Source organism: Polistes fuscatus, unplaced genomic scaffold, assembly GCF_010416935.1.
Source record: "Polistes fuscatus isolate 324 unplaced genomic scaffold, CU_Pfus_HIC Scaffold13, whole genome shotgun sequence".
NCBI classification, from domain to species: domain Eukaryota; kingdom Metazoa; phylum Arthropoda; class Insecta; order Hymenoptera; family Vespidae; genus Polistes; species Polistes fuscatus.
The window spans coordinates 1,061,036-1,074,919 of NW_025113031.1; the positions used below are offsets into that span (position 1 = coordinate 1,061,036).

At 27.1% G+C, this 13,884-nt stretch overlaps 1 protein-coding gene across 3 annotated transcripts in view; it reads right to left on the reverse strand.

Annotated features, from left to right (window-relative positions):
- LOC122514035 (tachykinin-like peptides receptor 99D) overlaps positions 1-13,884 on the reverse strand; it is a 35,815-nt gene that overhangs the window by 8,414 nt on the left and 13,517 nt on the right. For all 3 annotated transcript variants that reach the window (XR_006302921.1, XM_043630641.1, XM_043630640.1), the window contains exons 2-3: positions 10,479-10,697; positions 4,857-5,007 (exon numbers count right to left, since the gene is read on the reverse strand). Coding sequence is in view for 2 of the 3 variants with exons in the window: in XM_043630641.1 (XP_043486576.1) it covers positions 4,857-5,007; positions 10,479-10,697 (370 nt within the window). In the remaining variant the exon portion in view is untranslated. The remainder of the gene's footprint in view (positions 1-4,856; positions 5,008-10,478; positions 10,698-13,884) is intronic.

Sequence of the window (13,884 nt, forward strand, 5' to 3'; positions counted from 1 at the left end):
TTTTAATAAATTTAATTGCTCGATTATAATAAAAATGTTTTAATCTATTATATATTATAATTTATAATTAATAGTATTATCATAATTTTGTTTAAAAATTAGTGTAATACACGTTTGTAAATCGTTTAATATTAAATGGAAATAAATCTGGATGCTTTGGAAAACGTATATAATAAACGTATATAATAAAAATGTTTTAATTTATAAAAAGTTTTTTATAATTTATAATTAATATTTTATTATCGTAATTTTGTTTAAAAATTAGCTTAATACATGTTTGTAAATCGTTTAATATTAAATGGAAATAAATCTGGATGCTTTGGAAAACGTATACATACTAAATTTAGGTACTCAATTATAATTAGATTTCCTTTACGCGTTTGCTTTGGAGCATCAACGATAAACTTAGGTGAACGTCGAGGTAGATATTGCAAGCGCCAGGAAATCCTGTAAACGTTGCTTGCACTTACTATATTTAATGCCTATGGTGATTGTACCGCGATAGCTCTTATACTTCCTCCTATTATGCAAATCGCCGATAACAATACGTTGTAAACCTAACTGCTACACTTTCAACGAACCTTTTACCTATTTGTGTGTTGGTCTAAATGCATTATTTAGTTTTTTATCTACAATATTTTCAAGGAAAATTGTTATCATTTATTTCCTATTTTTTTTTACCACATTGTACAATATATTATGATAATTCTGATTTATTGTGTTATTGTCGAATTTTTATGATTTTTTATTTTCAGTTATCTTTAATATAATATGTAACTAAATATGTATAATATATATGATAATATGTATAATATATTATGATAATTCTGATTTATTATGCTATTGTCGAATTTTTATGATTTTTTATTTTCGGTTATCTTTAATATATTATGTAACTCGACCAAAATAATATGAAACAATAGAATTTTCAAAATCATACTCTTTATAGATTATAATTTGATAATCATGCTACATAATAATGATTAATATGATCGTTAGTGTCGATATTTGCATTTTGTCTTTGGAATTTGTTATAACTTTGTTGATAGCATAGTTATAGCTGTTTGGTATGTTCTCCATTGTGCAAACGATATAATTGGCATTGCAATAAATTACAAGCATGCATGATGCCATGCATTCTCGGTATGGAAAATTAATTGGACAAAACAAACGATGCGAAATTACGCGTGTGTTCAACGCTGGAATTTTAAGGAAGAAAAATATTGAGGGAAAGATTGTTGCACGTTTAAAAAAAGTTTTTTTTTTAGTTTGTTATGTGTGTTTTTATAATTAATATAATGTAAATATAATCATATTTTTTTTTTAAACTCCTACATATAGGCAACCTCTTCTTACACATCCGTAAGAATGGGTTGCATACTCAAAAGGATAAAAAAATAGTTGTTTGCTGATAGATGGCGTTAGCGATCAATGTTTTTAACGGTGTATGAAGCGATGCCTATCTTAAGGGGCAAAAGAAATTTAAATACTCTTATAAATTAACGTAATTAATTATTAAATAATAATTGACGAACGAAAAGTTTATATGTCACGTAAAACAAGTTTCTTGTAGATAGCGATCAATGTTTTTAACGGTGTATGAAGCGATGCCTATCTTAAGGGGCAACAAAAATTTAAATACACTTATAAATTAATATAAATAATTATTAAACATTAATTGACGAATGAAAAGTTTATATGTCACGTAAAACAAGTTTCTTGTAGATAGCAATCAATATTTTAAGGATGTATGAAGCGATGCCTATCTTAAGGGGCAACAAAAATTTAAATACTCTTATAAATTAACGTAATTAATTATTAAATAATAATTGATGAACGAAAAGTTTATATGTCACGTAAAACAAGTTTCTTGTAGATAGCGATCAATGTTTTTAACGGTGTATGAAGCGATGCCTATCTTAAGGGGCAACAAAAATTTAAATACACTTATAAATTAATATAATTAATTATTAAATAATAATTGACGAACGAAAAGTTTATATGTCACGCGAAACAAGTTTCTTGTAGATAGCGATCAATATTTTTAACGGTGTATGAAGCGATGCCTATCTTAAGGGGCAACAAAAATTTAAATACACTTATAAATTAACATAATTAATTATTAAACATTAATTGACGAATGAAAAGTTTATATGTCACGCGAAACAAGTTTCTTGTAGATAGCGATCAATATTTTTAACGGTGTATGAAGCGATGCCTATCTTAAGGGGCAAAAGAAATTTAAATACACTTATAAATTAACATAATTAATTATTAAATAATAATTGACGAACGAAAAGTTTATATGTCACGTAAAACAAGTTTCTTGTAGATAGCGATCAATATTTTTAACGGTGTATGAAGCGATGCCTATCTTAAGGGGCAACAAAAATTTAAATACACTTATAAATTAACATAATTAATTATTAAACATTAATTGACGAATGAAAAGTTATATGTCACGCGAAACAAGTTTTTGTAGATAGCGATCAATATTTTAACGGTGTATGAAGCGATGCCTATCTTAAGGGGCAAAAGAAATTTAAATACACTTATAAATTAACATAATTAATTATTAAACATTAATTGACGAATGAAAAGTTTATATGTCACGCGAAACAAGTTTTTTGTAGATAGCGATCAATATTTTTAACGGTGTATGAAGCGATGCCTATCTTAAGGGGCAACAAAAATTTAAATACACTTATAAATTAACATAATTAATTATTAAATAATAATTGACGAATGAAAAGTTCATATGTTTAACAAGTTTCTTGTAGATAATAAAACGATTGTAATCGTACAAGTTCGATACTAATAGTTATCCTAAATTAACTTTCGATCGATAGAATGAAACAAAGTATCGAATGTAGAGAATATTTTATAGAATAAACCTCCTCGAATTTATTTATTTCTTTCTTTCTATTTTTCTCTTTGCTTTTAGAAAATGAATTCATTCATTGAACTGAAATCGATCGGTTACACCCATTGACTTATAAAGTCCTTTTAATCATGACATTGATTGCTCGGCGGTGGCTTTTCCCCTTTTTTCACAAATCCACGGAGTCTTGATCTAAACCGAGTAATTTCATTTTATTGTGAATGAATTAATACGATCCTTGAAATAAATAGAAGAATAAGTTAAATAAGAGGAAAAAAGAAGAAGAAGAAGAAGAAGAAGAAAATGCTGGTAAATATTACAAATTCTTTCGCGTGAGAAATTTTTCTACAAACAAGTTGAATATTAAAGAACCAAAAAAAAAAAACAACCATTTTATAAATTTCAAATCATATGCTCAAAAATATCATATTAATTCCTTCGCGTTAGAAATAAGAAATCGTCAACAAATCGATTGAATATTATAGAATACACGAATATTTTCTTATTTTTTTTTTTTGTTTAATCAAAATACGAATAATTTTAATCACAGCACCAATTGAACGATTTTACAAGCAATAAAAAAAAAAAAAAACCGAATGAAATGGAGCGAGATAGTCAAGATGACCAAAAAAGAAAAAAAATAGAAAATACGAGAAATAAAAAGGTAAAGGAAGGAGAAAATAATGTTTTTAGGAAGGCAATAAAGTTTTTTCGAACGAACGAATATGTAGCTTGTTAACTATTGATGATGCTCTTGGGAATTTTTTACGTGGTGCCTTTTACAACGTATGTTGGCTCGCGTTCGGGGTTTGCTGCACTGTGTGTGTGTGTGGGTGTGTGGGTGGGTGGAAGTTGCATAAGGTTAATTAATCGAGCACTTTTATACAGTTTCTCTTATTGTTAGAGGGTACGATATACTTTGGAGGGCTACAAAATGTCGAAGGGCGGTCAACGATTACTCAACTTTTCTTCTTTATTTCTCTCTCTCTCTCTCTCTCTCTCTTTATTCATTTCCGTTTCATTTCCCTTTCTCTTTTTCTCCAACTCTCCCGTCTCTTTTTTTCCCTGTCGATTTGTGGCTCGTTTCATTCTAATTAAAGTGATATTCACTTGGACACGTCGTCGATCGACTACCATAGTTAGAATGTCCGATAAAAGGTAGATGCCATGCTTCCCACGAGATATTCTCATGTATTTTCAATACCTACTAAAACCTACATCCCCCCCTCTCCACCAAACCCCGTTCGATTTTCTTCAAAATCGATAACAGTTCTCTTCTATCTACAAACAATGTGTCCTAAATTCTATAGAAATTTTCAATATTTATCTTTACCTATATACGAATTATACCATTAATTTCACTTTTTCGATTGAATTAGTAATCATATAGTAAATGTATAATTATTATTTCGATTGAATTAGTAATCATATAGTAAATGTATGATTATTATTTCGATTGAATTAATAATCATATAGTAAATGTATGATTATTATTTCGATTGAATTAATAATCATATAGTAAATGAATGATTATTATTTCGATTGAATTAATAATTATATAGTAAATGTATGATTATTATTTCGATTGAATTAATAATCATATAGTAAATATATGATATAGTAAATATATGATTATTAATTCAATCAATATATGATTATTAATTCAATCAATATATGATTATTAATCAATATATGATATAGATTAGATTAGATCAAAGATTATTAATCAATATATGATATAGATTAGATTAGATCAAAGATTATTAATCAATATATGATATAGTAAATATATGATTATTAATTAAATCGAAAAATCATATATTTATTATATAATTATTAATTCGATCGAATTATATATGTTATGCCACATATATCTTTCATATGCTAAAATGTTTTATTCCATATATTTATTTATTTAGAATTAAATTAACGAATAATTCATTTCTTTTCTTTTTTTTTCTTTTTTTTTACGTACCCTTCGTTTACTTCGAATATTTTCCAATTGTCTTGCGGTAGCTTCCCCGATGCTTTGCGAGCCCCACAATTCTGCACCGACTCTTGCATAAGTGAAAGTCATCGAGCCGATAGGTAGAAAATATGTTAGGATCATAAAGATTACGTTGTATCTGCGAAAACAATATAATTAATAGAATAAATATGGATGAGAATCGATTATATCAATTATTATATTTGAGCCGTTTATTTTGAAAGTGGCCTAACTCCATTTTTCATTTTTTTCCGGTTACTCACGGTAACATGTACAGCTTCAAATTATCTATCAATAAAGCATTTAAGATTTTTTATATTCCGAGTAAATACGGTAATTCTGGACACATAAGTTTTCAGAGTTAGTTGAATCACTGAACCGTTTATTTTGAAAGTGGCCTAACTCCATTAGGAGTAGAGATTTTGGTGTGGTAGAAATGGCATTAAAAAAAATAATTTACTCTTTGTCCCCCGAGAGTATTATAATATTATCAAAAAGTGTCGGAAAGGTAATAACTTTATTGTACATGAAATGAGACAAAAAGATTCTGTATCAACAATATTATTAGAAGACGCAATTTTTAAAAGGGTCAAGAATTCTAACGGAGAACCAATAAACTGGTTAAAAATATGTTGGATGCGTTTTGTCGAAAATGAATAAGATTTTCTATAAGACATCAATGAATGAGAACGAAAATTTGAAAGTCCTGAATTTAATACCACGTCGGGGTAGACCAAGAAAGTTCGAAAATATTGTATTGATACCACTGTATAAAAATATAAGACAAATTACAACCGCAAAATTCAAGGACATAATTGACTTATTACGTTATATACCACCGGAACATCATGATTTCTTTAAATCCCTTTCACATACACAAAATGTAGATGAGTAGAAAATTGTTTTGTAATTTATGTTTGTTAAAAATATTTTGAATCGCATAATTTATGTTTTTAAAGTGTTATAAAGATATGTAAAATAAAATAAGTATTGTTTTTTCGCAATTTGAAGCATCTTAAATTATGTTGAATGGACTTCGGTTCCTTCAAATTTTCTAACGAATCTGGTTGTTAATTTTGAAAGTGGCCTAACTCCATTCTTGGTAAGAAAACGCATATTATTCACTTAATAATTGCCATTATTTTAATAGGAACTGTAAATTGAACACCTTTAGATACACTTAAGCAACATAACTCATTGTTATTCTTTACGTATATTTTTAATTGCATTGAAACGCAAACCTTGAAATATCTCAATTTAAGGTTATATGGAGTTAGGCAACTTTCAAAATAAACGGCTCATTTTATTTATTAGCCATATTGGTGAAATATATATCGATTATATAATAATATAATACATTATATTTTGTATCGTATTGGGTGGACGTAAATTGATTGGGAAAATTTGTTTGTATCTAATTGTAAGACAAAATCAATTAGCTCGTTATATGGAATTACAAAAACACGAGCGTACGGTTGGAAAGCAAATTACGATGAAAAATACGCGAATTGAGAGGTGATTGAATGGATTAAGAGAAAGAGAACAAGAAAAAGAGAGAGAGAGAGAGAGAGAGAGTGTGTGTGTATGAGAACAGGTTGCTTTTAACGGTGTCGAAAGTGGGATATAATATTACAACTCTTGGTTGACGATCTGACGAACGTGATTAATCGTTTGCTATGACTCGTTAATCATTTTAATTAAGACGCGGGATAGAAGTCAAATAAACTCACGAGAATTTCAATCGTGGAAAAACATTAACTCGGCTTTATCATTTTTCATATGTCATTACGATTGAATTTCAATTAAAAATATTTTTTTATTTTAATTTTATTTCTTTTTTATTGTTTTCTTTTCTTCCTCCATAAAAGTTAAATGTTTAAAGAGATCTTTGTTATCCTTTTAAAAGGATAGATCGTTTCCTGTAATCCTACGAAGCTGATCGTAAAACTGTAAGATTGTTAAAGTCCGTTAGGATAATCGTTAAATATAAATAAATAGATTCTCGTTATAGAAGCAGATCATACTTTTTAGCATTTATTTAATCGTTTAATATCTTTATTTAATTTCAATATAAAATTTTTAATTAATATTATATATATGTTATATTTTAATATTTAATTTTATATTATATATTAATATATTTAATTTATAATATTATTATTTAATTTTAATATTTAGTTTTAAAATATTTTTTTAAAAAATATTTTGTAGAATATTTAATTTTTAATTTTTAGAAATTAAATTTACAGAGATATATAACAAATATATTATCATTTAAATAAAAAATTGATTAAAATATCAGTTCGTTCGTTAAGTTGATTTTATTCATTAGCAATTGTTATTATTGACATTCATAACTATGTTATTATTATATTTGAATTATTTATTCGATTGTTTGATTAAGAATATACTCGAAATTCCGGTATATTGTGATAAATCGCTATTTGGTTGAACGATTGGAGGATGGTTGTTATTTGTACGTGTATCCGATCTTGCATATTATCAAAGATTTCAAAGTAATCTCGCTTGAGATAATTCGATGATACATTTTACATAAGATTCAGAAACAAGATTATAAATTTAACGGGAAATATTATTGTAATAGAAATTAATTGATGGTGAAATAAAACAATTTCGTTTGATATTTTTAACGCGCAATATTAATAATGAATTTATAAAATCATTTTCTTTCACTCTTTTTGTATAATATTTTCTAATAAATTGAATTGTTTGTATAATTAAACATTTATTTATTAGAATTTATAGCAATGATTTGTATTTAAAGATTAAAATAATCGAAACTAGATGTTAGAATTTACAAAGAAATTTGATTTCAATTTAGATTGTTAGACTATACGAATGTGATCACAAGTGGGGTTTCTTAGACGTAACGGAGTTTATAACTAGTTTCTCTAACTCGGGAAATCCATCGTTTTGTCGGATTAGAGGTAGAATAATCACGTTTTGCTTTGTAAAGACTGTCATCATGATTCCGTTAAATAGATCTTATGAAATTCACCATTTATTGCTTGTTATTATTAACAATAATTAAAAGTATTTCTAATACAATATGCCGTTTAAAACGTTCAACATAATTTTATTCAATTATATATTTCGTCGATTCAATTATTAAATTTTCAAACCCCTGCAGATATGCAACACATTTTTACACGCGTGTAAAGAGGTGTTGCCTATCCGCAGGGGCAAGAAAACCAACATTTTTTTTACGATATATATAAAATGATAATAATTTAATTTAAATTAATTTTAATAAAATGTGAGATAAGTTTTTGGAACTAGAGCAAGGTCAAATAATTAAATTTGACATAATAATTATACCATGTTAAACATATTTAACGATACGCATCTGTTTGGAACGATCTCAAAGGAAATATTTCTTTGAATTTTCAATGAAGTGTTTCAGTAAGTAGTCTCTACGTTCTTATTCGAAATAATTAATATTATGATATTTTGATACGTTTGATGTTTAATTAAAATTTCAATCAATATTTCTACACATCCTCTACGCGTATATGTATATCTTACGTGAAAATTTTTGTTACGAAAATTTAACACCTCGTGTCAACATATTTTTTCGCGTTTCATTTAATTTCGGGAAAAATTTGGTTAGGAAGTAATACTCGTGCGTTTAAAGTGAGAATATGGTCGACCGATGATGGAACGTTGAAATTATTCGCTCGATTAAAACAACCCACGTGTTGTCTTCAAGTTAGCCGATAATCTTTGGCGCTAATGAAATCGCGATAAGTTAATTACGGTGTCACCTAAATGTGTTACGAACTAACCATGGAAAAAAAGCTACGTCGAGAAAGTTAGGAAGGATGAGAATGCATAAATAAATACATTTTCCTTTTTTTTAAAAAGGGAAATTATTAAAATTGAAGAAAGAAAGAATACAAAATTAATCTAAACGAAATTACTACGACAGATTATACAAAAATATTCATAGCGAAGTAATGAAAAAAACAAATTAAAATTCGATTATAATAATTGATAATATTAATAATAATAATAATAAAAGCAGATTGAAACAATGTGAAAAGAATTAATGGTTGATCCAAAAAAAAAGGAAAAAAAAGAAAAAAGAGAAAGAAAAATAGACAAAGAATAGAAAGATTTATAGACATTATGGTGTTCCATCAACGCTTGTATCCGATGGTGTGTGTATATAGGTTATAGAAATTTTATGATAAAGCTGCTGACCGGCAGGTTGAGTCGTTTAAGAGTCATAAACTAGTCACGGTGGTAATATCTTTGTGAACCTGACGAGCATGCGAACAGCTTTTCTTTTATGTTCATCGAGAAGAGAAAGGGAATAGGTACTTTCAAGTCCCCTTTTACCAACAGTTTTTCCTATTTAAACGTTCGAATCTTCTCGCTAAAATCACACGCGTGTTTTACACTCATATAGAAAAAATTCTTTTTATTTTTACCTTCTTTTCTTTCATTCTTACCCCTTTTTTTTTTTTTTTTCGTGATTATGACACGAAACGCGTGAAAACGTTCCCATTAGATTCTTACACCTTTGTCTTCTCGTGTTCTTGTGTTTTTTTTCTTTTTTTTTCTCATCAATGAGATCTGATTTCTATTCTTTTTTCATCTTATTTCTTTTCATGGAAATTTAAAATATGATTCCTCATCTGAGACTTTTTTTAATATCGTGCATTTGAAATTGTAATTGTTACAAACTATTGACTCGAAATGTTAATTTCATTCAACGTTAATTTCATTCAACATTAATTTCATCAAACATTTTTTTTTTCCCCTAGGAAAATATTTGCGAATGGGTTTCTTTTTTTGTATGAATTTGTTGTTAAGTTTGTTGTACGCGGATAATTAATATTCCGAGAAATTGGTTTGTTTTGTTTTCTTTTTTTTTCTAATCCCTTAAATAATGATAAGCTTTATGGACAAAGACAAAGGGCAGGGAAAATACGCGTGCCTTTAACGTGGCTCGTTGATGGAAATCGTTAAAGGGTCAGTCAGAATGTGGAGTTGACATTAAAGCCTTTTGCCATTTAACTCAAACTGTTCTATACGAGAGGTTCCTGGGTTGTTATAATACGATGAACTTTCACACACAACTTGTCGTGTTTAGTTCAGTTTCTCTCTCTCTCTTTCTCTTTCTCTCTCTCTAATTCTCATTTTTTGTTTCTCAAATTTCACGCGACTATGATTCGATGGTTAAAAAAAAATGGAAAAAAGGAAAAGGATCGTAGATTTGAATAAACATTTAGTTGAAAGAATTTTTCAAAACATTGTGATTTGAATTATTCATTTTGTTTAATCGATCTTGCTTTTATTATTATTATTATATATATATTTAATTATTATATATATATATATATAATTAATATTAATATATAATTAAATTATTATTATATATATAATTAATATTATTAATAATTAATATTATATAATTAATATTAATATATAATTAAATTATTATTATATATATATTTAATTATTTATTATATATATATATATATATTTAATTATTATTATATTACGATATTTCGTTTATCGATTTTCCGATTGAAAGGTAAACATAAATGTGTTAGTAAATGATTTCTGATTGACTATACTTACAGATATTCCTGAAAGCTAAGACCATCGTCATCCCTGTTAGGCCAATCGCTGTAACATATTACTCGTACTTCACCATTAGCGAAATTTTGCGTGTAGGTGGTGTTAAAGAGTAGCATTGGAAAGGAAAGAATTGCACCGACGATCCAAATGACCACAGCGACACAGAGAGTTGCTCTACGACCCATTCTTGGTCTCAATGGATTCACTATGGCCATGAACCTGTCGGAAAGGAACGATTAGGTTAGACAAATTTCACAAATTTAACTAATTTCACGACTGGTGTATACACCATCATTTTATACACCATTTAAATAAGTTTCAAAATTTTAATCATATTAAAATAATACGAATTTGATTAAAGTTTACTTAAAGTTACAAATATTCTATAGAGATGATCAAAATATTTTAAAATATATTTTTCTCTTTTCTTCTTTACTTGAAGTTAAAATATTGATTCGCAATATATATTGTTATAATTATATTATAAATTATTATTATATTATAAATTCATATATATATATAAATGTATATATATGAATTTATAAAATCATTTTATATATTTATATAAAAAAAAATTAAAAATTTTTTTTATTAAAATTAATATTAAATTAATATTAAAATTAATTAAAATTAATATTAAATAAATTTAATTTATTAAAATTATATATATTATAATTTTATATATATATATATAAACATGTATAAAAGACATATCGAATGATACGAAATTGGTAAAAAAAAAAATAGAAAAGATAGCAATCAAAGTAGAAAGTTCCATAAAACGGAGAGATAGTAAAACGACGAATCAGCTTTTATCATTTGTGAAACATGCGGAATACGAAAAGTTATACGTCGACGTCACTGTTCTAAGAGATTTTACAAGATGCAAAACTCGTAAAATTTATGAACGATGAGCACGTTGCATTACGATAATAGATTGATTTTTAAGTCACGGTTGAACCAAAACAAAAAATAAAAAGAAAACGAAATAAAAAAGAAGGAAATAATGAATATTCTTCAAATTCAAATGTTTGTCAACAAAAAGGTTTTTCATATATATTTTTTCTTTTTCTTACTTATTAAAAATTGAGATAATTTTTGTATATATATATATGTAAGCTTTGTATGCATATGCCGGTGCATTGAGTGAGCTGTTTGAATGTGGCGCCATACATTGGGAGAACAAAAGCTAGCAGGAGTGACGGTTGGTGTTTGAAATCTTGTAGGAGTGAGAGTCTTGAAATCTGGCAAGAAGAGCGTTTTAGAAGTTTAGTAGAAAAGTCTTGTAAATTAAATTTAATTGAAAACGCATTAAGATTGGCATCAATTAATAGAGAAACGGGATCATGAACTTTTAATTGTTGATTCTCTTATTTTAGGTTAGTTGATCACGTGTAAATATTGTCAAATTATTAACCTAACCTATTACGTTTAAATAAATAACTCTTATTTTAGACGAATCTAATTGTGGTTCTTACTCTCAACAAATTAAGGATTACAAACATATTATATATATATTTATCAATTATTATTTCTTTTGAAATAATGTTTTTCATTATTCGAAATTGTTCGTAAGAGGAATTTTATTGAAACGAAATTTGGATTAAAATACGTGAAAATAGAGGTGATGTCGTCGTTTCGATATCGTAAAGAAGAGAGAAAAATCGAAAATCGAAAATCCTTCTTGAGATATTTTTCCTTTTCTATGCTTTATGCCTCGAGGAAAATAGGAAAAACGACGTGGAAGTAAAAGAGAGAAAAAAAAAGTGAAAGAGAGAGAGAGAGAGAGAGATAGCTTTCCTAGGCATCCAAACGTGAGTGCTCTCGTTGTACGAGAAACGTGGAATTGCTCTGGTGTCCGAACGTTGAATTGCAGTAATAAAACGAAGGTGGATAGTTGGGAGATCCATTTTCTAATATCTACCTGGGGGCGGTTCATTCGATTTACTGGACGAAAGGAAACGTATTAGAATGTTCCATAAGTTTTTATAATAATTATTATCACTGTTATCGTTATTATTCCTATAAACTTTGACAACAGATATTTAAAAAAAAAAGAAGCTATTGATCCGCTTTTCAAAAATTTAAAATCTCTCTTTTTATTCACATTTTTTTTTCATTAATTATTTTATTAAAAAGGATACATTTTGTTTGTTTTTTTTCATTAATTATTTTATTAAAAAGGATACATTTCTTTTTTTTTTTTCATTAATTATTTTATTAAAAAGGATACATTTCTTTTTTTTTTTTCATTAATTATTTTATTAAAAAGGATACATTTTCTTTTTTTTTTTCTTTACGTATATTCTATCCTTTTCAAAATTATAATCAATGTATATAACATATCAAATATCAAGTAAAGTAAATAATTAATTTGTATAATTTTGATATAGAAAAATCTCAAATAACGAGAGAAATTTTGGAATTGAGAACATTGATTAAACTATACGTGTAATTATTGTTATATTGTTTTACAAATTATAGTCAAACACTAAGAGAGCAGTAATGGTCGAAGATTGAAAGGGAGTTAATTACGATGGACTTAGATAAATGATCAAATACAAAGGGCAAAGCCTAATGATTTACAGGATGACCAAGCTAAATTATGCTAGAACATCATTGTGTAAACCTAATAGACAATGCTCGGATATTTGAGCGAACTAATGGGCACAAGTTTGGTTTACTAGTTTCCTTCTCTCTCTCTCTCTCTCTCTCTCTCTGTCTGTCTCTCTCACTCTCTCTGACTTTATCATAATATCCTGGAGAATATTCATTACCCATATGTTCTATACCAAATGTATGAGATTGCATTACGATTATTATTCACTTTGTTAAAATGAATAACTATCGAAGGGAACAAGATTCGACACCAGTCGAATTGTTAATCCACGTTCCAACACGAATCGAACTACCAAAGCTTTTTATGTTTGTTTGCAAAAGGATTTAAGAGAGTCACAACCTAACGTCTGCTATCAAACCATGACCTATCTTTAAGCAAATTTTGAATATTGAATTTTAAAGAAAGTTTCGAAATATTTTCTTACGTAACATTTAAAGTAATACGAATCTGAATGAACACAATTGTTATTTCAATAAATTGTAAAATGTTGATTGAAGAAAAATGAAATGTAATCATTGAAAATACGTTCGAATAATTCAGTTTCAATTGGATGCAAATGAAACACGAATCTCGTATCGCTTAAATATAAATATATAAATAGATTGCAAAAGATGGTAGAAATGATAAGAATAGAAGTATATCGACGTGAAATAAATATTCAAATGGAGATAAATTCGATAGGAATCAAACGGATTATTCACGACAAAATGCAAATCCTCTTCTAAATCTCTCGACAAGTAACGTATCATTAAGCTAGATTAATATAGGCTTGTATGATTCGATTGA